Below are 24,556 nucleotides of genomic sequence, written 5' to 3'. Positions count from 1 at the left end.
TCAATCTAAAAGGTATTACCGTGAATTCATCATGCCCATATCGAGTATTGAAAACTTTTTTGGGGGATGTCCTACTTCTTGATCTTGATTTGGTAGTGTGTCCATATTTTAAGTCAATATTTGTGAAGTTCTAGGCACCATAAATTCAGTCTAAAAGTGGGTCTAAGATCTCATCAATCCTTGGAATGGAGTATTTGTTTTTTTATGGTTAACTGGTTCAGAGCTCTATAGTCAATACACAATTTGAGTGTTCCATCTTTCTTTTTCTAAAAGAGAATAGGTGCTCCCCACGGTGATACATTGGGTTGTGCAAAGCCTTGGTTCCAACACTTGCCTCAATTATTCTTTAAGCTCAATGGCTTTAAGAACTTCCATTCTATAGGCACGGTTGGCTGTGGGTTGGACTCCTAATATCCGCTCAATCTCAAGAATCCACTTCCCGATGCGAGTAGGAGGTATTTTTTAGAGTTCTTCAAGGAATAGATCAACATATTCACTTAGCCATTATGGCTCCTGGGTTCAATTTGACTTTAAAAATGGACTAATTCTTTCTAAGCCCTTTTAGTAGCTTGGAAACTTTGACTAACTATAGCAGTGGGTCCAATCCCTTGGACTTTGGTTCCTTGTAGATCTAAGAAGGAGATGGTTCCCTTATGGCAATGGATATCAACTTGATTTTTTGTAAGCCAATCCATACCAAGAATGCCATCATAGACTCCTAATGGTTACACCTTGAACCTACATTTAGTAGAGTTCCAATATCTAATAAAAATTGAATTGCATCTGTCTCATGTGGCGAATGAAGAGAAGTTTTCCACTCTACTTGCATGTGTTTTCCTTTATTCTAGAGTTAATTTATGCATACATCCTAGTGATATGAAAGAATGTGTACCACCAAAACCAATCAAAAGCTTACATTTCTTACCCATATAGTCTCTATAGGGGTTTGAATTACAAAGAATTTCTTGTTCGGATCCTTGTGCTCAATGGCTGCATGGATCCGGCCTATCTCTTCTTCCATGAGATCATTTATGTGACTGCCTTGGAGGCAAATGGTTGAGTAGAATCTCTTCCTCTTGAGTTCCCTTGATTTTCAGGGGGGTCTCTGATTGCTTCGTATTGAGGGATCCAGTCTTTGGAATCGAAGTACCCACCCACATGTAATGCCTAAACTTCTCGATGGAGTAAATCATCCACAATGCTTTCTTCTCTATGGTGAAGTAGTTCCTCTCTACTTTTGCCAGCCTTCATCTTGCATAATATGTTGGTCGGGACCAGCCTTTTGTACTTCCTACAGCAATGCACTCCCGATGGGGCCACATCAGATGCATCCACAAATACATGAAAGATTAGTTCGTAGTAGCTGGGTTGTTACAGGATGGGTGCAAATGTTAGCATCATCTTCAGATTTTGGAATGCTCCTTGGGATCCTCCAAACTAGGCATACTCCATGTTCTTTATAGTCAAGTGGTGTTTTAACATCCACTGGGAATCTCAGGAACTTACTATGCCACTTGATTTGGCCTAGAAATTTGGCCAATTCCTTGATGTTCCTTGGTGCTTGTAGCTTCACGATTACCTCCACTTTGGCTGGGACACATGATAGTAGGGATCCATTGGTTGTGCAAATGCACACTTTGCTAGATTCAATCTCAGTCTTGCTTTCCTGCACTTTCCCAGACAACATTAGGTGATGCAAATGCTCAATCTTTTTCCCAAACACTAAAATCATCAACGAACACCCTCCTGAATGTGGTGAGGTATTCATCAAAGATTTCTTGCACCGTCTGTTTTGGAAGTTGGTGGTGCATCCTTGAGGCCAAAAATCATCACATTTGATACAAATGTCCCCCATTCTGTGATGAATGGGGGACATTTTTCTCCTAATCCTCTGGAGACATCCGGACCTAATTATACCCCACTAAATCCATCCACCAGAGGAAGAAGTACATCTCATGTCCTACTACTACATCCAAGAGTAAGTCTGTGGAGGGCAATTGAAAGGGATCTACATTTGTTGCTACATTTATTTTTTTGTAATAAATAGACCCTCAACTTCCCATTTTTCTTTGGTACTATCATAATGGGTGACCGCCATTCTGCTTCGTCAATGGGGTAAATAAACCCTATCTTTAGCAACTTGTCCATTTCTTCCTTGCATAGTTTGGGTTCATTGTGTACCTATTTTTCTTGATAGAAATGCCATCATCTTTGAAGTTGATCTTGTGCTGATAGAAGCTTGGATCAATGCCCTTCATATCTCTATAGTCCCAAGAAAATACATTCTTGTATGTTGTAAGTAGTTGTGTCAGTTCATCTTTTAATTCCTATTCGAGCAATGTACTTACCCTTATGGTCTTGGGCCTGCATTTATCACCCAGATTGATTTCAATGACTAAACTCTCAATTGGTGCTTCTTGGCTTCCCTTTCTTGTTTTAGGACTGTCAGCCTCACTTCTTCTTCCGCTGGTGTAGTGGGTCTTTAGGCTTCTCTTCTTGAAATTATGCTCCCCCTTTTCTTCATCCATTGACTAGATTAGCTCGACTGTCAACACCTTCGAATCATATCTTTGAATAATCCTTGCCATATCTACCTCAAACACTAACAATAGGTTTGGATTTTCTCTCAGGATTTGTTTTTCTTCATCACCAGCTTGGTGAACTGGTCCCAAACTCGATGCTGCCTCGTCCACTCTTCCGGCTTTAACCTTCTTGTTTTTGGTTTGTCCCTTGGTTCAATCGTGTGACCTTATCATAGCCATCACTTCCAAGGGTTCCCCACGTAATTTTCCAAGTAAGGTCTCAACTCTTAGCATGTTTACTGTAGGTGCTTGTCCTCCTTAGGTTGCATCACCTTGTTGCTTGTTGCTTGTGGCTTGAAGCTCCTTTTGGTGTCTCTGCCAAACTGGATAGTCAGCCCTTCTATGTTCAGGTGTAATAATAGGTTAATACTTATCCTCCTACCACCTCCTCCTTATCCATATTTCCATGCATTCTAAGATGCCACTGCCACTTGATTCACATCTGGTAGTGGGGCTTGTCTCAAATTTTATAGATACATGAAACCAGCCACAACACTGTGAAGGAAGAGGAGGAAGACAAGTGACACTGCCAAGGACAAGATGACATGTCATCCAAGAGAACCAGCTAGAGGAGGACCAGCTAGAGGAGGACCACCCAGCAAGATTAGCGGCCCAAGTGAGGCTCCCAAGGGCCCTTCCCCATCAAGCCCCTCTTTAGTTGCACCCGCTCAAGATGCTTCGGCCACAAAAGCAAGGCCAAAGAACAACCATCAACGTCAACTCCCCTTCTTGTCACCTCCTCCTTGCCACTTGCCACTCCACCCAAGATTACACCCCCTCTCTCTCCAACGTCGCCATGACCCCTTTCATCTCCCAAACCACCCCTGCCACTTACAACTTTAGGGCACATCTTAAATGGACTCACCAAGGCCTCAACTTTGCAAGACGACCACCCCTCACTGACCCCACATGCAACAGCCTCATCTCTAGGAATCTTAGAAGAAGGTGAAATCCCAACATTCCCCGTCGAAGAGTAGCAACTGATGAACCCTTGTGACTATCCATTCAACTGGCATGATTCTCTCAATGGCATTGACATTGACAAGGCCATTAGGATCCTGGAACAAAGGCGATCTCAATAGAATCACTGATCGCCTCGACATTTGCCTAATCAAAGTTTATCTGGAAGAGAAGTTCAAACAGTGGTCATTGCAACAGGGACCACATGCCAACGCTACCCCAATCACACAAACTCATGGGTGAACAAGTGTGGCGGCCAACGACCTACCTTCTCCAGGCCAAGTATTGGAAAGAGTACTACTACGCTCCCATGTACCTCAGAGTCATCCCAATTTTTCACTCGAATGAAGATGGGCCTAGAACCTATTCGAGCAAGAGCTGGAGCAGAATCCAAAGCTACAGTTCAATTTTCCCTAGATACCTTCACCTCGACCATCCCTCTAGCTCCACAAAGATTGGATGCTTCATACAATGCCCCTCATGGAATTTTCCCTAGATACCTTCACCTCGACCATCCCTAGAACCTATTCGAGCAAGAGCTGGAGCAGAATCCAAAGCTACAGTTCAATTTTCCCTAGATACCTTCACCTCGACCATCCCTCTAGCTCCACAAAGATTGGATGCTTCATACAATGCCCCTCATGGAATTTCTAGAATTGCATGCTTTTAATGAAGGTCTCCAAGGCATGGCCTTCAACATCTAGATGCATGCTGGGGTAGTGTGAGATGTAATATGAGATGTGAGAGGCACCTTACATTATGGGTTGTTTTATGAGGCTAGCAAGGAGGTAGATGTGCATGATACGAGATTTATGAGTGGCTATGTGTTAAGTCTTGGGAATGCAACAATTTGTTGAATTAGCAAAGTCATGTGGAGATATCCATAAAGGATGTGCGAAATTTGTGGCTCTCTATAGTGAGTTATTTGTAGTCTTTCTATACATGACTTTGCTAATTAAGAAAGAATTAAGTTTACTAATCAATCTCGTATCATATGGTAGCTTTTTCGAGTGTGCGATTTTGAGTAAGGTTTTATAACGTATGAATGATTTTGAGTACAACATAAATTGGAGTACAATCAAGCTACATGACTACACTTTTTCTCTTTGATTTGCTAGTCCCTTCTCCATAGTCATCCAATGTGAGGTAGCTCCCTAGTATTTACCAACATACAATCTTCATCTTAGTAGTTTTAGATCAACCGTCAAAGCTCTCTTCATAAAAAAGCACACGGGTAGGGCTTTGCCATCTATTGTATCACTTTAGTAATATAATATTCTTATCTATCTCTATTATTTTGCAATTTGAGTTTTAAAGTTTTATGTTGTGAAAGATTCAACTTCTTTTTTAGTGTTCTCTTGTGTACACCACACATTGTATTCTCTTATAATATGATTTCATTTTGCGGATAATATATGCTACATGGGGGAAGTAAGTCTTGGTTTGCATACATAGCTATATCTTTAGAAAGAGGGTTGCAACGATTACACAAAGTAAGAAATCCCTTAAACAAGTGCAAGTAGTAAGAGATCAAAGTGGGTTGTGTACTATGATGATAATATCATTAACAGTTAAAGAAAGACACTTTTGTTGTTGGGAGAGCATGTAACTAACAAATCTATGATTTCTAAAAATAACAAAAACATGAAAAAATATCTTCACCCAATGCTCCGAATTTGAAAGATTATTTTTGTGACATGCTAGAAATTGTTCTAGAAAAAGAATTCAAAATAGAGCTTCTGTATTTATTAAGTGCATAAATGACAATCACATAAATATACCTTTTAAAAATTTTGGCACTTCGTATATGTATTCAATTACAATCTTGTGTTTTAGGAAAACGCTTTTTTTTTAAGGATTTTCTACAAATTTCTCTAAAAGCCATGCGATTTTATTTTTTTTTTCCTTACAAGACTAGTATTAAAAGATTGAACTTAAATCAAAAGTCCAATCAAGCTCAACCAAAATACATGATTCTCACAAGAATTATATGACTAGGGTCTGTGAACAGCCTAGCTTGGCTCAGTTTTGTGCACACACCAAGGCATGAGAGCTAATTAACCACAAGCTACCAGCAAAAAAACACGTCTTTACATTGATAATTTGTTCCAAGGACTTCAGAAGATTGTCCAGTCAGGAGCTCATTCGCTCCCACGTCATTCTTAAATATGAGACAGGATGAAAAGTTGACAATGCAGTAATTCATATCTGACATCTAAGAGATGTTTAAGACCTCAATCTCAAACACAAGAACTGCGTTCGGTTGAATTCCCCAACCAGGGAAACCCCCAGCACCATATGCATAGTCTGGAGAGCACTGCATCCATGAAAGAACAACCTATCAAAAACAGTCCTGTACAAAAGAATAATAAGCATACACAGCTAGCCAGCAAGCAAGCACTAAGATCATTTATCCAGCTTTATAAAAAGAATTAACCGTGTACTTTCGTGTTTGAAACTCCAAAAGGAGGTTTAGATAAGATGCACCACTCTCTAGCTGTAGAAAACAACACAGAATAAAATCCACGCAATGTCCATGATCCACACATAACAGTCCAAACCCAGTCACAGCAGGTGAGACCCAACTTGGCACTCATAAAGAGCTTTTCGCTTGAAACTGCACACAACACATCTCCCCTCTTAAAAAAAGCATTGCACCAAATCTTGCAACCCTGCAAGCACACACCCCTGTCATACTCAAGTCCCTTCCTCAGAGCTCAGGACTCTTATTTTGCTCTAACGAATGCAAAATCTTGCCTTCTGCCTCCCAATCAAAGTCAAACCTCTTACTCTCCCCCAATGTAAGCCTCTCTTGCATAAGTAAATGCGAACCCAATACAGAAGTCATATTAACATGTGTTCTAAGGAGGCCCTGCACCTAGGTCATGGCATCCCTTGATCTTCCTTTTGATTGTCATCAGCTGAAAAGCACTACTTATCTTGAACTATATCGAGGTCCGGTTGCCCTGAAGCCAAATCCATCATACTCATTCAGGTCGCAACACAAGCATAGAGACAACAAGCAAGGAGAGATAAATGGAAGCACAACACTCAAAGTAGATTGATGAGAATAAGTACGAGTGAAGCGACATGATAAGGTCACTTACACGCACTCATAAGAGTGTGTACATACGCTTCGGGAAAAAAAAACCTCCTAAAGCGAGAAAAAGTACCCCAACCCATTATTAGCCTACGTGACACGTCCACAGATCACTACCATATAAATAGCTACGAGTCCTCCCTATAGAGATGATATGAATATGTATAGGGATCATGTGGCTCATCAATCCCCAAATGGCAATAAGCCCAAAGTTTTGCGAAAAGCTTCAAACTTCTCTCACGAGAGAATCTTTGTGAACATATCTATCACATTGTCATGTGTAGAGACATATATATATACCTAGATGAATCTAGGTTCATGCCCAAATTCACCTTATAACAAAGTGCAATTTATAACCTCATGGTAGTCATCCACCAGACAATAAACCATCAACTCCATCATGCATAGTATGAACTAGATACTATGACATCCCCACTAACGTCAAGCTAATCTCTCCTGCAATGACCCTCTCCTTGACATAATGATAATACACCTCAATGTGCTTTGTGCGAACATGAAACATTGGATTCCTTGCAATGGCTAATGCACTTTGGCTATCAATGAAGATGGAGGTGGACACTCGTGTGTAATCATTGAAAGCATGCGTGAATATCACTTCTCTTAGCATAGAATAAGCCAGGGAACTAAATGCCCTATAAGTATCAACAAGTTTACAGTCTTCAAGACCAAACCATATCAATAGCCTCTGTATGTACTTTGATTACAACATCAAAATACCATCATCACACTCCATAAATTGTATGCCCAAGTAATAATACAACGAGCCCAAATCTACCATCACAAATGACACACGTAATTCAACCTTGAAGGTTGAAATCTTCTCCTCATTAGGGCCTAAGAGCAGCACGTCATCAATGTATAAAACGATGACCAAAAAACAATCTTTACTCTTCTTTACATAAAGAGTACTCTCAGTTGGACTATTGCAAAAACCATTTGCAACCAAGTATGCGTTTATCTTCTTATACCATGCTCTGGGAGCCTACTTAAGGCCATATAAAGCTTTTCTTATGAGACAAATCCTAGCCTTTAATCATGTAACGTATCATCTCCATGAGAGAGATTTCTTCCTCTCTACCACACCGTTTTACAGAGGTATACAATGCACTCTATATTGATATTTTATGTCTTTTTCAACCATATATACATAAAACTCCTTTGACATATACTCCACCCTTCCACCTGTACGAAGGGTGCCAACTTTACATGCAAACACATTTTCAGCCATAGAAACAGAGCGTCTAAAGCATGTAAAAACCTCTGACTTTGCCTTCAACGGATACACCCAAGTGTGCTTGGAGTAATCATTAATAAAGGTCACAAAGTAGAGATATCCCCCGCATTGAGAAAAGTGGTGCCAAGCCCTAGCACTAAGAGATTTCTAGAAAATGGATAGACCGGAGGTTGTCATGACCCTGTGAAATTGGTACAACACAAGTGTGGGCATGGTGGTCAGTGAGCAAGATAAACATTTAATTGTTCAAACCTGGGTGCCCGGACAAAAGGTTAATGTGTGGACATCCCCAAGTGTGAAGGGGGACCAAGGGAATAAAGTTTTTAATGTTTATAACCTTGGGTGGCCCCTAGGCATAAGTTTTAATAAACTTATGAAGGGCCTTAGGGCCTTAGGATTTTTATGGAGAGAAGGGGCTACTCCGTTTTTGGAAGTACACGCCTCTCCCCCCTCTTCCTCTCTCTTGCTTCTAGAAAGAGCAAGGCGGCAGGCAGTGTGGATGGAAAGGCGTGGGGGATTTTTCTGAAAACAGACTGGCAGCGCTGATTGGTAGGCATGGAAGTTTCTGGAAAAAGAATCGTGTACAGTCTGGCTGCAGGCTGCGCCCCTTGGACTCCTGTTTTTGGAAGGGACAGTAGACAGGCGGTGCTGGCTGCAGGCGTAGGAAAAATCTGAAGCTGGGAACTCTGCGCTGCTGACCACAGGAGGCTTTTTGGAAAGGCTGCAGGCGGGCTGATTTGCTGAGACTACAGGGACAGCCTAGCACTCCTCCACGTATGCTGTTAAGGGACTGAAACTGGCTGCTGTGCTAGAGACACAGGCCATACTGTCTTTCTCTTTCTTGGGTCTTTGGGAGGATAGCCGACTGTTGTGCTGCGGAGAAAACAGTCGCCTACAGAAGCTTTCTTCTCCCTCCTTTGCTTTTGGCAAGAAGATGGTTGTCAGTTGGGAAGCGTGAGTCGTGAGAAGGGAACACAAGGCTGGACAGCAGGTTCTCTGACAAGTTTTCTCCCGCTTCCGGCTGCAAGACAAGAGAACAAGACAGTTCGGGGCTTTTCCTCCAGTCTTTTCTTCATTGTGGAAACTGGCATCAAGACTGTAAGTTTCTCTTTCTTTGTGAGCAAGTGGGACTGCAGGTGATGTCTTTTGAAGTCTCTCTTTTCACTGGCTCAAGACTGCTCTAGAGTGGTTCTCTCAGTCCTTTGTGAGAGGAAGGGTTTGGCAGTTCAGAGGGTGGGACTGCAGGTGATGTCTTTTGAAGTCTCTCTTTTCACTGGCTCAAGACTGCTCTAGAGTGGTTCTCTCAGTCCTTTGTGAGAGGAAGGGTTTGGCAGTTCAGAGGGTGAAAACAGGACAAGTTTGTGGGCTGTTTTGGATGAGTTCGTGGACTGGTTTTCATGGCTGAGATTATGGCTATGTGCATGGTTCAGTCAGATGCTTATTCAAAGCCTCATGGATGTACAGACTTAGCAGATTAGAGGTGATAATAGTGTGGTGTTCTTGGGACACCACACTGTGTAACTTCTATGCTAAGAGGTACTGAGGATTGGAGATTGGACTTGCAGACATACGAGCCAAGGATGGCCATGTTGTAATCATCTAAATCTTTCCATTGAAATTGAATAAAGAAGTACCGAGAGGGGCGCCAAGCTTTGGGGCCAACAGGTGTCGTTCTCCTTTTTGTTTTGGAGCACTCTAGCTCCTATTTATTTGATTATTTGTCTAGACTACAATTGGATTGGGTGACTGTTAGTCTACCCCACTTTGGTTTCTACCGGAGGCCGGTTTCAAGGTTCCGTTGCCGGGACCCATCAACAACTTTCTTAAGGGGGTGAGCTCGTGGTTGTCTCGAGGAAAGCCATTGCTGAAAATTTCAGCAAGATGACAGACACAGAAGATGAGGAAGAGCAGGAGACCTCTCCTGAGAGAAATGAATCTGAGGAAATGTCATGTGCACAATGTGTATCTACTATGTGCTACACGCACACAAGACTAGCTTCGAGGTTTGGGAAAGCTTGGAGCTAGGCACGCTGATTGGCGAGCTAAGTTAGGGATAGACTAACGAGCGGGCGCCCAAGTGTGGACGCTCGATGACCGGCCAAGAGCCTATAAAAGGGTGGCCAAGGTTAGTCATTAGTCATATAGAGTCTCGCGAGATTTGTGAGAGCTCTATGGTCTGGAGCCTGGATCTAGTGCAGACGTGCACTTGCTTTACGCAGCCGAGGCTGGCAGCAATCTCGAGGCCCGCAAGGGTAGCTTCGTGGCGGTATGGGACGTCGCGAGGAGGAGATTGGTCAGTACGTCAACCTAGTTAGCTCAGCTCGTGGCTCAGTGGGGACAGCCAAGACTGTGGGATTGCCCACAGCTGTCGTGGTGGGGAGGTGAGTCAGGCCTGCACCCCCATGTTTGTTTGTTTGTTTGCATGTTTCGAGTCTCATACCAAGAGCGTTCCACGAGGAGATCCGGTGGGGATTTGAGTGGTATCAGAGCGTGCCTCGTGAACGAGCAAGTCGGTAGGTAGAGAAGATGAGGTCGAAGAAAGGTATGTGTTCAAGAAGCTTGCTGGTTTGTTTATGCATGCTGCTGTTTTTCAGTTAGTATGTGCTTTTCCATCAAAGAAACCCGTGATGAGGGTGTAGGTAGATGGTAGGGTTGTTTTGCTTTGCAAGAAGAAGGCTGAAGATTCATGTTTGTGCAGTCGCAACTGTTGAGAGAAAACAGAAAAAAGCATGTTCGTTTTTTTTGTTGAACGTGAGAGAGAGAGAAGTGTGCGAGAGGTGTGAAAGCTGGCGGGCGTTGGCGTACTGGATGTGGGCTACCGGCAGTTTCAGGCGGTCAAGCGGGCGCCTAGGCCTACGCAACCAGGCGGTCAGGCGCCTAGGCCTACGCAACCAGGTGACCAGGCTGGCGGGCACCTGGGCCTATGCAGCCAGGCGGCCAGGCCTGTGCAGGCAGCCAAGCCTAAGCGCAGGCCGGCGCAGGCTACCCTGGACACCTGAGCATAGGCATTGGCTGGAACGAGTGGATGGCAGCGAGGTGGCCGACGACAGCAAAGCAGGCGCCTGTAGCTCGGTCGGTGACGGCAGTAACGCAGGTGACGAAAGCAGCAGGTCAGCGGCGCTAATTCCAAGAGGGAAAAAAATCCAAAAAAGCATTCGGCGCTTTTGTTTTTTTTTAGATTAAACTATTTTTTTACGGAGTAGTAAACCATTCCGAATCATCCATTGGCGCTATACACATTCTCCAGGTGTTGTCCTTCTTTCTCCTAAGCAACACAGGTGCTTGGACGGATCTATCCCATCCTCAAATAATCTTCGAGTTGTTTAGCCAACTTATCTTCCTCAGCTTGGCTCATCTTGTAAGGTGAAATACTGACAGGATGAGCACCAGGGATTAAGTCAATACGATGATCTACGGCCCGTTCAGGTGGTAAACTCGATGGCAATTCCTTAGAAAATACATCTTGAAACGAATCAAGTATCATCTGAAATTCTTTGCTTTCAAACACACTTAATTCATTGACTTCCATGGAAGGGATGAGAAAGGAAGAAAGTGGAATCAATACACAATGGAAAGCGGTATACAAAGAAGAATCCATTATATTTCCAAAACCAACTGTATTTACAAGATGTCCCAGAGAGGGATGTATACAATCACCTAAAATACTATACTGGGTGTCCTTATGCTGAAAAGAAAAAATATGACTAGACCAATCTATCTGGACTTAAGAGTCTTAAACCATGCTATCCCTAATAACAAGTCTACATTTTCTAGGTGCCTAACATAGCATTCCAAAGTATCTTTGTAGTCCTGAATCTGGATTGGAAGCATCTCCACCTTTCGATCCCATACTTGCCTTCCCACAAGTAGGCGTACCTCATAGGTATGATCGCTGGGTGTCGTATCAAGACTCAATTCCTGCACAAGTTTGTAGTTAACAAAGTTGTGTGAGCTACCAAGGTCTAGAAGAATGTGAATTCTATGGCCATTCACTTCTCCATAAACTCGGAGAAGATCATGCAAGCCAAATACTTTAGAGTTGAACAAACAATCAGAGCATGTACTAGGGCGAGAAAGTACAGTAACTGACGTACCTATCAAAGACAACTGGTTAGCTACCTTTGGCTTGGGTCCTGCGTTGGTCTTTGCACCCTTTTGCTTTGGGCACTCATTACGCATGTGTCCTTTTTCTTCGCAGATAAAACAACGTCCCTCCTTTTTGAGCTTCAAAGCTTTAAGGAGTCGTTTCTTCTTGGCTGGTGTCGAACTTGAATTCTTCAAAGGTTGGTCCAAAGACTTTCCTTCAATCGTGTTAGCCATAGGTGTGGAGAACTTTCTTTTATGCTTGTTCCCCTGCTCGGTAACGGGTTTCGACTTGGAAGAGACCATTGTATCATCATAGATACGAGCTGAATGAATGGCCTCGTCCAATGTTTGGCATTTTTAACCTGTAAACTGTATGAGTCTGGTAAACCAGCTACGAAGAACTCCAAAAGAGTAGTGGGATCCATCTTTGTAGCATTCATTTGCAAGTCCCTAAACTTCTGGAGATAGACCTCATAAGTGAGGTGCTGCAAGGTCATGGTCAAAGCTGTAAACTGGGCAACAACATCATAATCGTCCTCTTTCTTGAGGAATTCCTTCTTGAAGACGTCTTCGAATTGTGCCCAAGTTGTTGGCTTAGGGTTGAGTTCCTTCCACCAAAGCAAAGCTTTGCTTGAGAGGAAACCTGCTGCTAACTGGATCTTTTTTCCATCATCATATGGATGAAACTGAAAATGGACCTGCCACTTATGTAGCCAAGTGTCCACGATCTCCTTGGTACGCTGCTTTTGCTCGCCCCCGAACGGTTCCGGAGTAATATTGGGGCCTAAAGTAGAGGCCAAGGTATCCATACCCGAAAGAGTAGAGAGGGTAGTGGTCAAGAGAGAGATGGAGTTCTGCAAAGCTTGCATCTGGGCAGCGATTTGTGCCTGACGTTCCGAAGAAAAAGCTTCCAGAGCAACTTTGAACTCTTGGAAATCCGATTTTGACACATAATCGTCAAAAAGATAAGCATCGGTATCTTCCGTAGCCGTCAAGCCTTCGCGTTCGACAAGGGACTCCAACTCCGATTCTTGGGTCGACATCGTGAAGAGGGCAAGTGGAGAGAAAATTCGATCTTTACACAATAAAAGTGCGAGGAAACTTGTGAACTTGAGTTAGAGAGACTTACGGACGGGCGCCCAAGTGTGGACGCCCGATGACCAGCCAATTGCCTTAAAAGGGTGGCCAAGGTTAGTCATTAGTCATATAGAGTCTCGCGAGATTTGTGAGAGCTCTATGGTCTGGAGCCTGGATCTAGTGCAGACGTGCACCTGCTTTACGCAGCCGAGGCCGGCAGCAATCTCGAGGCCCGCGAGGGTAGCTTCATGGCGGTATGGGACGTCGCGAGGAGGAGATTGGTAGGTACGTCTGTCAGAATACGCAGCAGAGATGATGACCAGATCAGGGAACACGAGCAAAAAACGCATGCAAAAAAATACAGCACAAGAGAGAGAGAGATATAGGCATGTAACTCTGCTCTATATACACAAGAAAATCCCGGGTATGGTACACAAGTGGCAAGGGGACTGGGGGCCTATTTATATGCCCCCATATGAGCAGTCGGCCTGCTGAAAAGGCACTCCTTGACTGCATCATCAGTCGGCCAGCAATATGCAGCCAGTCGGCTAGCACTGAGGGTCCACGACTGATCAAGTACAGTCGACCAGCTCCAGTACACACATCCTGATGTAGTCGGCCAGCAAATGGATCCTCCTGCTAGCTCAGGGCTGCCTCCCAAGCCACAGAAAAAATGAAAAAATTAAAGGAAAAATGTGGAGAGTGGGGAAAAATGATAAAACACCTCATAAGGACGGGCACACCCACAACAAAGGCCCTGGCGTATAAAACTGGACAGGAGATGACTTCTAACACCCCCTCTCAGCTCCTGGCTGTGAAACCAACCACAGGGAGCTGGGGTGCCGCCTGAGCAAATCCTAAGAGAGTGACTTCGTGAAGAGGTCCACCGTACTGTCCTCCGTCCAGCAAGATGTCATCAGCAACGATCTGTTCACGAACAAAGTGCCTCTGGATGACCATGGGTTCCTCCAGTGGAAGCTCAAACCTGCAATGCAACCTCTGCATCTTCACCACCTCACAAGCAGCATCACAAGCAGCCCGGTACTCTGCCTCTGTGCTCGACAAGGCAAAAGATGACTGCCTTTTACTGCTTTGTAAAACTGCTCCTGGGCCTGAAGTAGATCTCCTCGTGTCCGGATCTCCTCCCCAAACTGAGTCACTCCAACCGTGGAGTCGGACTCCATCCAACAATCCCCCTCCTGTGTACAAGAGTCCATGATCCTTCGCATGCCGCAGAAACCACAAGAAACGCAATCCTGCCTCCCAAAGAGTCATCTGCAACCATGAGAAGCTCCCGTCCAATCCTGCCTCCCAAAGAGTCATCTGCAACCATGAGCTCAACTGCCTCATCAGGAAGCTCCCGACCAATCTGGTGTCAATCAACCAGATCAATGAACCATTCTGCTTCTGAATCAAAGAGGCATCACACTGCTCACAAGGATCTACACCTGTTACTGTGCAAAAACAAGTCCTGGAAACCTGATGAAGACCACGCAAGGCCTTCTAAAACCTGTCAACCACCCCCTCTGAATCCGGAACCACAAAGCCTGGAGAAACCACCTCCTTCTGCAAGTAATCGCCTGCCACCTGCCTGGCTTTCCGAAAGGTCCCCGTGGAAAGAACATCCTCATCTACTGGAGGTTCTTTGTCCCGAATACAACGAGACAACAGAGCATAAGTGACCTGTTTAGTTTCCTCTGACAGACGAACACAAGAACTACCAACATCAGTACTGGAGAGTTCCTGCCAATTGCTGCCATCTACTGGTAAGCTATCCACCATCTGGTCCCGGAAAGCCTGTACCTGCAGCGTATCCACACTTAAGTGGCCATTACCAGACTGCCACTCACCACAAACCTGAGGACCACAAAATGCTCATCAAACTCCACCCATACGCCAGTCTTGCAAACCTGATGCACTGACAACATATGAAAACCAAGTGCCAGAACATACAACACCTGGGAGGAACGCTTCCCCCCTCTGCCATCGGGGAACTATCTCCATCCTGCCCTCACTGTGAACTGGGATAGTGGACGTATCCCCAATAAGTATGTGACCAGAAAGCCTGCAAAGATCCTGTAAACCGGGACGGGAAGGAGTCATGTGCCTGGAAGCACCACTATCTAGAATCCACTCCCTAGTATCCGTTGCGGAGAATCCTCCAATCTCCTCCCTGCCTGAAGAAAATGAAACAGCGGTGTCCACCACCTCCACGTGCACAAAAGCCAGAGTCTTCATGATTGCTGCTAAGGAATCTTCACCCTTCTCGGTCTTCCGCTTGGGACACTGCCTCCAATAGTGGCCTTTCTCGCCACAATCATTACAGGTCGGTCCTCTCTGCCTTCAGTTTCTCGTGGTCAGTGTCGGACTTCTTCTCAGAAGACTTCTTCGATGAAGCCTTCCCTTTGCCCGAGTTACGGCCTTTCGACCGTTGGCCAGTTAAGGCCTCCGAACCTCCACCCTGAGGAGGGTTCGTGAATCGTTCCTCCTGGTCCAAGACCATGGGCACAAGCTCCTCCCACGTGATGGTGCTGAGCCTGCCACTGGTAATCAAATACGAGTAAAATGCTGAGTACGAAGAGGGCAAATGTGACAGCAATGTTGTGGCCATGTCCTCTGACGATATCTCCTTCCCAACCTGGAGAACTTCCTGCTGAAGAGCCTGCAGCTTGTTAATATGCTCCCGCATCGTCGACGACTTTGCAGGGCTCATAACCCACATCTGTACTTCCAAGGAAATCCTCTTCATGGGCGATACCCTGTTGTAAAGAGAGGCCAAATGCAGCCATATACCTCTGGCCAGCGTCATATGCTTTACATGATTGATTACCTGTGGTGTGCACGTTCATTGTTCGAGGTTTTCTAGGACGTGATGTGTTCACTGTCCATTGTTGGGTGAATGGAGTTCACTACATACTAGTGTGAGAATTCAAAGCCAATTTCTTAGCTATGGACCGGATGTCTTCTAAGTTCATTGTTCGAGGTTTTCTCAGACTTGATGTGTTCACAGTCCACTGTTGGGTGAATGGAGTTCACTGCACACACTAGTGTGGGAATTCAGAGCCAAGCAAATTTCTTTGTTCTTCAGGGTGACATTGTGCTTTGAAGAGACCAATTGGCAGGTGCATCTTCCGCGGTGTATTCAGTATCCGGCTAGTATTGGAATGTCCATGGTCGCATCTTCTTCATCAATTTTCTTCTTCCAACTTTTGCTTCCGTGTGGCGTCTCGCTTTGTGACGTTCTGTCGAGCGTTGGTGGCCTGGGTGCCTCCGTGCGGCGTCGCACGCCTCTGCACGAGCCGTTGCGTCGCGCGCATCCCCGCACGTTGGCCCGCAACCGGTGCTCGACCGTCTTGCACATGCGCGAAGTCGTGCCGTTGCCTGTAACCGGTGCGTTCCTCCTCCCCGGTCCCTTTTCGTTCGGGTGCCTAAGAAGGAGCGCTCTGCCCCGTGGCCGTGCGCCGAGTGTGCGGAGTCGGAGCACACGGCCTTCGTGCCGCTTGTGTTACCGAGGATAGCTACCTAGTTGATCTTGCCAGTAGTCATATGCTTGTCTCAAAGATTAAGCCATGCATGTGTAAGTATAAACTCTCTTGTACTGTGAAACTACGAATGGCTCATTAAATCAGTTATAGTTTCTTTGATGGTACCTTGCTACTCGGATAACCGTAGTAATTCTAGAGCTAATACGTGCACCAACTCCCGACTTCTGGAAGGAACGCATTTATTAGATAAAAGGCCGATGCGGGCTTGCCCGGTAATGCGGTGAATCATGATAACTTCCCGAATCGCACGGCCTCGACGCCGGCGATGCTTCATTCAAATTTTTGCCCTGTCAACTTTCGATGGTAGGATAGAGGCCTACCATGGTGGTGACAGGTGATGGAGAATTAGGGTTCGATTCCGGAGAGGGAGCCTAAGAAACGGCTCTCTCTCTGCAATCGTGGACATGCAAGTTCACGGTTGTGGGCTTTAGTTGTTTTCTTTTTAACGTTAAAGAGAAGGTTTTAGTTGTTTTTTTTTTATGTTATATTTTTTTTTTGGACATGCAAAGTTCACGGTTGTGCTCTCTCTCTCTCTCTCTCTCTCTCTCTCTCTCTCTCTCTGTGTTCGCACCTCCGTTTGCACACAGCTGCAACCGTGGAGGAGTAGAGAAGGGGTGAGTCTCTCTCTCTCTCTCTCTCTCTCTCTCTCTCTCTCTCTCTCTCTCTCTTTGCATGCACCTATAAAAGATAGTAGAGAAGGTTTTAGTTGTTTTTTTTAATGTTTTTTTTTTTGGACATGCAAAGTTCTCGCTTTGGTAGTCTCTGTGTCTTCAAAGAAGTCCACCGTTGGTGACTCATCATGTTGAGATAGAGAATCCAAGGACTTTTCAATATCATCTTGTTCTACTTTGAAGTCGTGCTGGAAGAATCCTCGCTGTTGTCATCAACTGACGCAATAAAGTTTGCTATATATGTATCAAGGTTAGGACTAACATGAAGTGCATGAGCTACTGCATGTTTTCCTTTATCGAAGCAATCTTCTAAAGTTGAAGATTCCACATTATGGTTTTGAGGAACATTGGGTCGTTTAGGGCATTTAAACCATCTATGATTGCCAAAACTTGAATGAGAATGGTGATCCGTCTACATTTGCTAGACCTAAGAAGCCAATGTGGCCATGGACTCTTGAAGTTGTTGTTGGTACTGCTGTTGCAGTCGCTCCAAAGCTTGTTGCCAATCCGCTGGAGCTGGATTGCCAAGCTGGTGGGTTTGGTCCTCCATAGTAGTAGGCAAAATCCTTCAAACCCGACCGATTTCTGAGTAAGAAATGCCATACCCCTTGGGGTGAGCTCATGGATGTGTCCCCATCCCGCAAGGGGGTTTCATGCCTTACTTGCACTTCATCCCCACTTTACGCAAGACCCACAGGTCATTATCCAGTACTTGAGATACTCTTAAGAATCTCGTTCTCACTTCTAAGGATCACGAAAAGGAGAATTATTTACATTTCCCTCCCCAAGAGAAGGGGTCAATTTGTTCTCCGAATTCCAATTTGCAACTAACTCATCAGAAGTAAGGGCATTGGGGTTCCCCTTCATCATGAGCAAAAGTGTACATGCAAAACCCTGGTATGAATCCAATAGAGTTGTGAGAACAGTAGACACCAAAGAAATGTCCAAATAGGCCTCATCAATACATGCAAGCAGCTCCCTAAGATCTTTACTCCTTATGAGAAACTCATCTATTAAATCTCCATCATTCATAAGCTCAAACTCTAACTGCTTGTGCAAGTAGGCCACTCGTGCCTCGTTATTCACCTGGTAAAGCGCAACAAGCGCATCCCAAGCATACTTTGCAGTTTTACATGAGCAAGTATGAGGAATCATGCTCCTTGTCATTCACTGAAAGTGCTACTAATGCATGTGCCTATGCATCCTTGCCATCCCACCTAGCTTGTTCCGTTGTGGGAGGTGTGGAGACAGATGCCATAATGACATCAAAACTCATATGAGCATCTAAAGTACCTATACTATGTTGCTGCACAGACGAGGTAGAGTGTGCCTCAATGCCATTAACAACATTCCAAAGCCCTTTGGCGACCAATACATGGCGCATCATGTAGGACAACAACAGGTAGTTGGTCCCATCAAGCTTATCCTCCACAAATAGCATCCTAAATACATCATTGCCTGCCATTTCAGCCTATAAATAACTAATCTCTAACACAGAATGCAAATATCCCAACTATCTACAGGTACTGTCAGTGCCCACTAAATACAACTGAGATGACTACTAGTAGATCACTGATGAAAAAGAAAATCTGCAAATTGAATGAAAAATTGTAGTGTAGAGTGTGGAAATGATACTTCACAAGAATGCAAAAATCAATGATAATGCTGACGATGCTATTAAAGATGAGCTCGAAGATGCGATATCAAAGATGACGATAGCCCTATCTGCACACCAAATGCTACTATTGTTGTGCAACAAACCTAAAATCGAACAAAAACAATTCGAATTGATACTCTCTCAAGATATCTGTGGAAACCTTATAGAATGCGAACATGCCCCGAAATGCACCTAAAACGCTCCGAAACACATAAAGACTCTGGTAACGTTGTTAACATCACACTATAGGATATACCTTCTCCACCTAAGAGAATAGCTCAATCTGAGATAATAAAAGAGTAACTCGAGGAGAAGATGACAAAGAGGTGAGGGCCAAGAGAACCTGCTCTAATACCAATTGTTGGAGTGGAGGTCAAGGTAGCAACACATACATAGATGCAACAAGCAAGGAGACATAGACGGAAGCACAACACTCAAAGTAAATTGATAAGAATGAGTAAAGTACAAGTGAAGTGACATGATAAAGTCATTTACATACACTCATAAGAGTGTGTACATAGGTTCGAGAAAAAACCTCCTAAAGACGAAAAAAAGTGTCCCAGCCCATTATTAGCCTACGTCCACACATCACTATCATATAAATGGCTACATGCCTTTGTACCAAATAGAAAGAAGAGCATGGAAAAGATCTACTATTCTGCAACCAACTATTAAAGAGGAAAAGTGTCCTGGCCCATTATTAGCCTACATCCACACATCACAACCATGTAAATGGCTACATGCCTTTGTACCAAATAGAAAGAAGGGCATGGAAAAGGTCTACTATTATGCAATTAGCCACTAAAAAGTTATATACTGTGGCAATCAAGCCATTGTAAGAGGTGAGAACATTCACTTTCCAAGAATGAAGCAACACTGGCAATTTGCTTGTTGAATGGCCACGCAATGATAGGTACAATGCTTGCATAACAAATGTATCTTTAACTTTATGAATCTTCAGCCCTACACCCTATAACATGTTGCTCTAAATTGAAAATCAAATGTATCTTATATACCTTATGAATCTTCCGCCGTACACCCTATAGCATGTAGTATGCATGTTGCTCTAAAATGAAAACAAGCAATCAACAAGGTAAAAATGCAACCAAAAAAGGAGACAAACAAACCCGAAGACGAGCAACTTCCCCGAGTTGCATGTTTAATACTCCTTCGTCCCAACCTGGTACAAAAGCAATTTGACCATCAAACAATAATCAAGTGATTTCAACATTTACTAGATATAATTTGAAGCTAGCTACGAATAAACATCAAAGATATTGGATTCATGCAGCACCCATGGCAGTTCAAAAAGCCAGGTCTCCATGGCCATTCAGCTGGTGCAAAGGGACCATTTGACTCTTTCCCTCTTTCAAGTGAAGCAAGAACATACACTGCTAAGGGCCAAGGCTTGAACAGCCAAAGATCATAGACCCTACATACAGCCAAAAAAAAAAAGGCCACAAATGTCATGAGATTGCAAAAGCACAATCTATTTTGCGAGCCAAGGGAATAAACTTGGAACCATGCTAGCAGTAACGCAGCTATTTGAGAGTAGGAGCTCCTGTTGGTAGAGTTCCCTCATGATGACTAGAGGAGCAAGTGCCCCCTCAGCCATGACCTAGATAAAACCATAATCACATGGGACACGAAATGGGGACGGGGAACGGGGACGGGAAAGATTGAGAATGGCCATTCCTTGTGACTATAGAGTGACATGGGACGGGAATGTGAACAGAAAGATGCTGCCATCTCCAACATTCCTGAGTCTAAAAATGCCCATTCCCTATGACTATGGATAAAACAAGCGGCAAAACCACTTCCTAACAGCATTAACACAAGTGTGTGAACAACATTGGCCATGGGCCTGGTAGCAGCCAAGCAGGAGACCAACTTGACTCATCCAAGATCTTTGAGCCCATGCATTTTCAAGCTTAAACAGCCTATAGTCACAAGATTCCAAACTTGGGACCAAAACATGTAGGACTAGCCACACCAGTTTTTCAAGCAGTATGGCCACTTTGACAGCCTGATTTGGCAGACTGCAGCTCCAAGGCAAGAAAAGGGTAACCTCAGCATCCCCAGCTCCAGTTTTCATGCAGTATGGCCACTTTGACATCCTGATTTGGCAGATTGCAGCTCCAAGGCAAGAAAGGGTAACCTTGGCATCCCCAGACTGCAGCTTCAAGACAAGAAATGGGTAACCTCAACATCCCCCTAGAAAGGAGAAGACCTGAACGATGAGAGAAAGGGGCAGCCTTTCAAGACTCTCAAAATAGCACTAATGGAAGTGTGGTTCTTTGAACTACTTTGAAGTATAAAGCTGAAACATACAAAGTATAAGAAGAGAGGAAAGAAACCCTAGCTGAAAAATTATTTTACAACCTAACCTATTGTATATTACAAAGAATGGACGAAGCTGAAAATTTACAGACAAACTGCTAGGTTTGCTAAATCTAAACTTCTTAAACACTTCCCTTTAAACAAAGTAACAAACCCTTCTCGCAATTCATAGAAAAAGAAGGCCAACATTGATTTGCGTTTTGTGTTGATTGCACTCACAGATAGCCCATTTTGTCCCTTCTAGATTAGAAATATAATATTTGCTGATTCTCTACAAAACCTACCCTTAAAACTAATTGGTAGCCTAGAATGTCACATGCATCCAATCACTGAGAATGATGCATGTAGCATTCCCTCCTACAAATCTTGGAACAATCTAAAGGGTGATCATACCCACCGCTCTGCCTAGATTTGGATGTGGATAGTTCTACAGCAACAATTGGAATGAATGTGAAGTCCAGGATCTTGATCTTGCTTGTAAACATGATCTAGTGCTTGAACTATCTCTAGAGAAAATACTGCTTTACTTGCTAAAATCTGAAGCCTCTTTGTTTGGTGTTAATCGAGACGAAGGTCCATGTTACCCGCACACGTGTCCCCAACCAATGGAACGGATCAGCCTGATTTTTGTCTGATGAAGCCAATAACTCATCGTCCTACGTTAGGTCCCCATTGGCTTCAACTTGAGAGCCTTCTCTTGCTCCCACGTCCTTTAGGCTTTCCAGTCATCCACCCTCTAGCAAATCCACGTAGTTGATCATTGAAACCCTTTCATCTTCACATACCTCAACATGATGAACATCCAAGTCTCCAAAGAGCTCATGTAGCATACCAAGCTCCACATCGCTTGTTGCTAATTCGACATTTGATGTCTCCTCCATATTGAAACTTCTTTCTCAAATAACATAGTTGTTGACAACACATCTTCTCTAGATACTTCAGATTGGACTCAAGATTGTTCTTTTCACTATGCCTCTCAGACTTTTGGAGCTTCTGAAGCATCTGTTGTTTCTTGAATTTTGATATTGCTAGAACTGCTAGGCTTTCATGTTGATCTGCAGACAAGACTTTCCTCCTGTGTAATCTGTGAGTTTTAGGGTTAGTAAGTGCACACAAATAGTAAAAAACTCATAAAGGTTGATCCAGAGCTGGAGAGCCCCCTGCATACCACCCCCACACCCCCCAGCGCAGATCTGCACCCCTTCCCTTCTGCATCCCCCTGTCCTATCTCCTTCACGCCTTTATCCGCCGACATGCCCTCTGCCCTGCCCCGCCTCTGAGCCCTGCCACCAATTCGCCATCGCTGCCCTCCTCTCCTCCGCCTGGTGATGCATCCTGCACAGGTTGCCCCCTGATTCCACCTCTTCCACCCAACCTGCGCATTCACGCCCAGGTGACCCTCTCACCCCCCTTGCCTCTTTCACCTCTTCGCTGCCCGTCACCCTTCCACCTGGTCTGTCTTGCTTCAGCCTGCCCAGCCAGCATCTGACCGGCCATCCTTCTTTCCCCGTTTCCAACTTAACCCCTCGCCCTTCCTTGTCAACCCCCACCTTGAACTGTACCCTTCCTCATCGACTCATGCACATGTTCTTTCAACAGGTGTCGGCTTTCTCTGGTCTCATCCCTTCAGGAGGACTCCATGACAGCCACTCCGTCATCCCTGACCGAGGCTGCCGCCCCTTGCCATTTTTCCGAAGCAGACCTCCAGCTCTTGCCTTCTACTATTGCCTCCCATTTTTCTGGTTTGCAAGATCGTAGGGATCTACCCCACGTGCAGACAGATTCGAGATTTGCTCCAGGCAGCCCTCTCTGGTGAGCCCGGCAAATTCACTAATATCCATTTTCTAGGGCTCAGCTACTCTCAGGTGGAGTTTGACTCACCCGCAGCGGCAAATCATGTGATGCAACAGAGCCTCATCGCGATATGCAGTGCTAAGGCGTTTTTTGCTAGATCACACCACGGTTTCGACCCTGCATCTAACACAACTTTTCCAGCCTCTTTGTGCACCTCCCTGTTGCAGCCCGCAACCTTCTTCTCCTTTTCAACCCCTTTTCAGTCTGCTTCTCCTACCTTCTTTCTTCTTCCTCCTCTTTTCTTCGTCTTCTTCCTCTCTTTCTTCTTGCTCCTCTCCCTCCTCTTCTCTTTCTGTTATGGACCCAGTTGGCCGTAACGGTTGCCATATATATTGACACTAAGCTTATACCTAGAGCGGCCCAGGAAGGAACACACAAGGAATAAATGATTCAGTGAGTTTTTGACTCGTACATCCCTAGTAGGGGAATTGACACCCAAGGAAGGCCAAGACCTTTAAGCTCTAGCCACACACATACGCTTGTTGGTGTATTTGTACCCAGAGACACTCTGGAGATCAAGGGGCAGTTTCACTTTCTCCTAATCCTCTTTCAAGACGTTTCTTGTGACTATGGCAAGCAAACACACATACATACATACATGCATATGTATATACAATCTGGTTTTTTTTTTACATTACCTTTGATGACTTTTCCCTGTCCTATTGCAAACTTGAATTCCTTCTGACCAGGGTCTTTTGTGCTGTGGAAATCAAAGCATTTACTTAGCCAGTATTAACTTAGCCTAATAAGCAGAAAGGGCTACTCGGGATAAATTCAAGGTATCTGCACAATAATGATATACTACTGTAATCACCTCCAAAACTTCTGAGACAGATCTCCATTCTTGCCTGTAAAAGGCAGAAAAGAGAAGAGACATGTTAAATGTTGCGTGCACAAGAGTAAACACTAGGAAAGCAGGTTCATACCATAGCCAGTGCAGTGAACTGTGACAGTTTGACCCGGGGAGGGCTTGGGTCCGTTTCCAGGTCGCAATACCTCCTTCTCCACGCCCATGATGTTTCTCCCGCTTACAGACAATGGAGAATGTTTGTTTTGCAGCCTAGTACTGTATTACTATAACCTAGGGCATTCTAAGGTTTTTTTTAATAATCAGATGTAGTTTTGATAGGCTTCACACAGTTCACACAATAATTATTATAATTAATTATTGGCTTCCGTTTTATTTTAAATAAGCCACCAAAATGCTTTTTTGCAATAATGCACATGCATGCTTGAGAGAAAGAGTATATAAAAATTCTTAAGATATCTTCAAGGTGGGGAATTTTTAAAATCTCAAAATAGCATTTTCTTATCTATCAGGTGTAGACCTTTTAAAATTTGAAAATAGCATTTTCTAATCTTTAAGACATTACACATTGGCTATACAAAACTCTATTTTATTTTAATAAGCCATCAAAATGCTTTTTTG

General features: G+C 44.3%; 1 protein-coding gene across 1 annotated transcript; it reads right to left on the bottom strand.

The window, feature by feature from the left end:
* Positions 1-5,614: 5,614 nt before the first annotated feature.
* Positions 5,615-24,220, bottom strand: FKBP12 (FK506-binding protein 12). Its single transcript, XM_086800879.1, has 5 exons — positions 24,054-24,220; positions 23,942-23,975; positions 23,766-23,827; positions 20,061-20,113; positions 5,615-5,859 (listed from the first exon to the last, which is right to left on the bottom strand). Exons 1-5 carry the CDS (start codon positions 24,139-24,141, stop codon positions 5,758-5,760), a joined length of 339 nt encoding a protein of 112 aa, XP_086657005.1. The 5' UTR covers positions 24,142-24,220; the 3' UTR covers positions 5,615-5,757.
* Positions 24,221-24,556: the final 336 nt, after the last annotated feature.

This window comes from Cibotium barometz, chromosome 7 (genome assembly GCF_041138505.1).
Source record: "Cibotium barometz isolate CiBa-2024 chromosome 7, ASM4113850v1, whole genome shotgun sequence".
NCBI lineage: Eukaryota > Viridiplantae > Streptophyta > Polypodiopsida > Cyatheales > Cibotiaceae > Cibotium > Cibotium barometz.
This window is presented reverse-complemented; position numbering and strand designations above follow the sequence as displayed.

What these genes read in the sequence shown, in the direction of transcription:
- FKBP12 (XM_086800879.1), bottom strand. Translation starts at nt 24,141, where the DNA reads ATGGGCGTGGAGAAGGAGGTATTGCGACCTGGAAACGGACCCAAGCCC. An exon ending in AGTTCACTGCACTGGCTATG is followed by an intron (nt 23,976 to 24,053) that starts GTATGAACCTGC and finishes TGCCTTTTACAG; the next exon opens with GCAAGAATGGAGATCTGTCT. An exon ending in CTGTCTCAGAAGTTTTGGAG is followed by an intron (nt 23,828 to 23,941) that starts GTGATTACAGTA and finishes TGATTTCCACAG; the next exon opens with CACAAAAGACCCTGGTCAGA.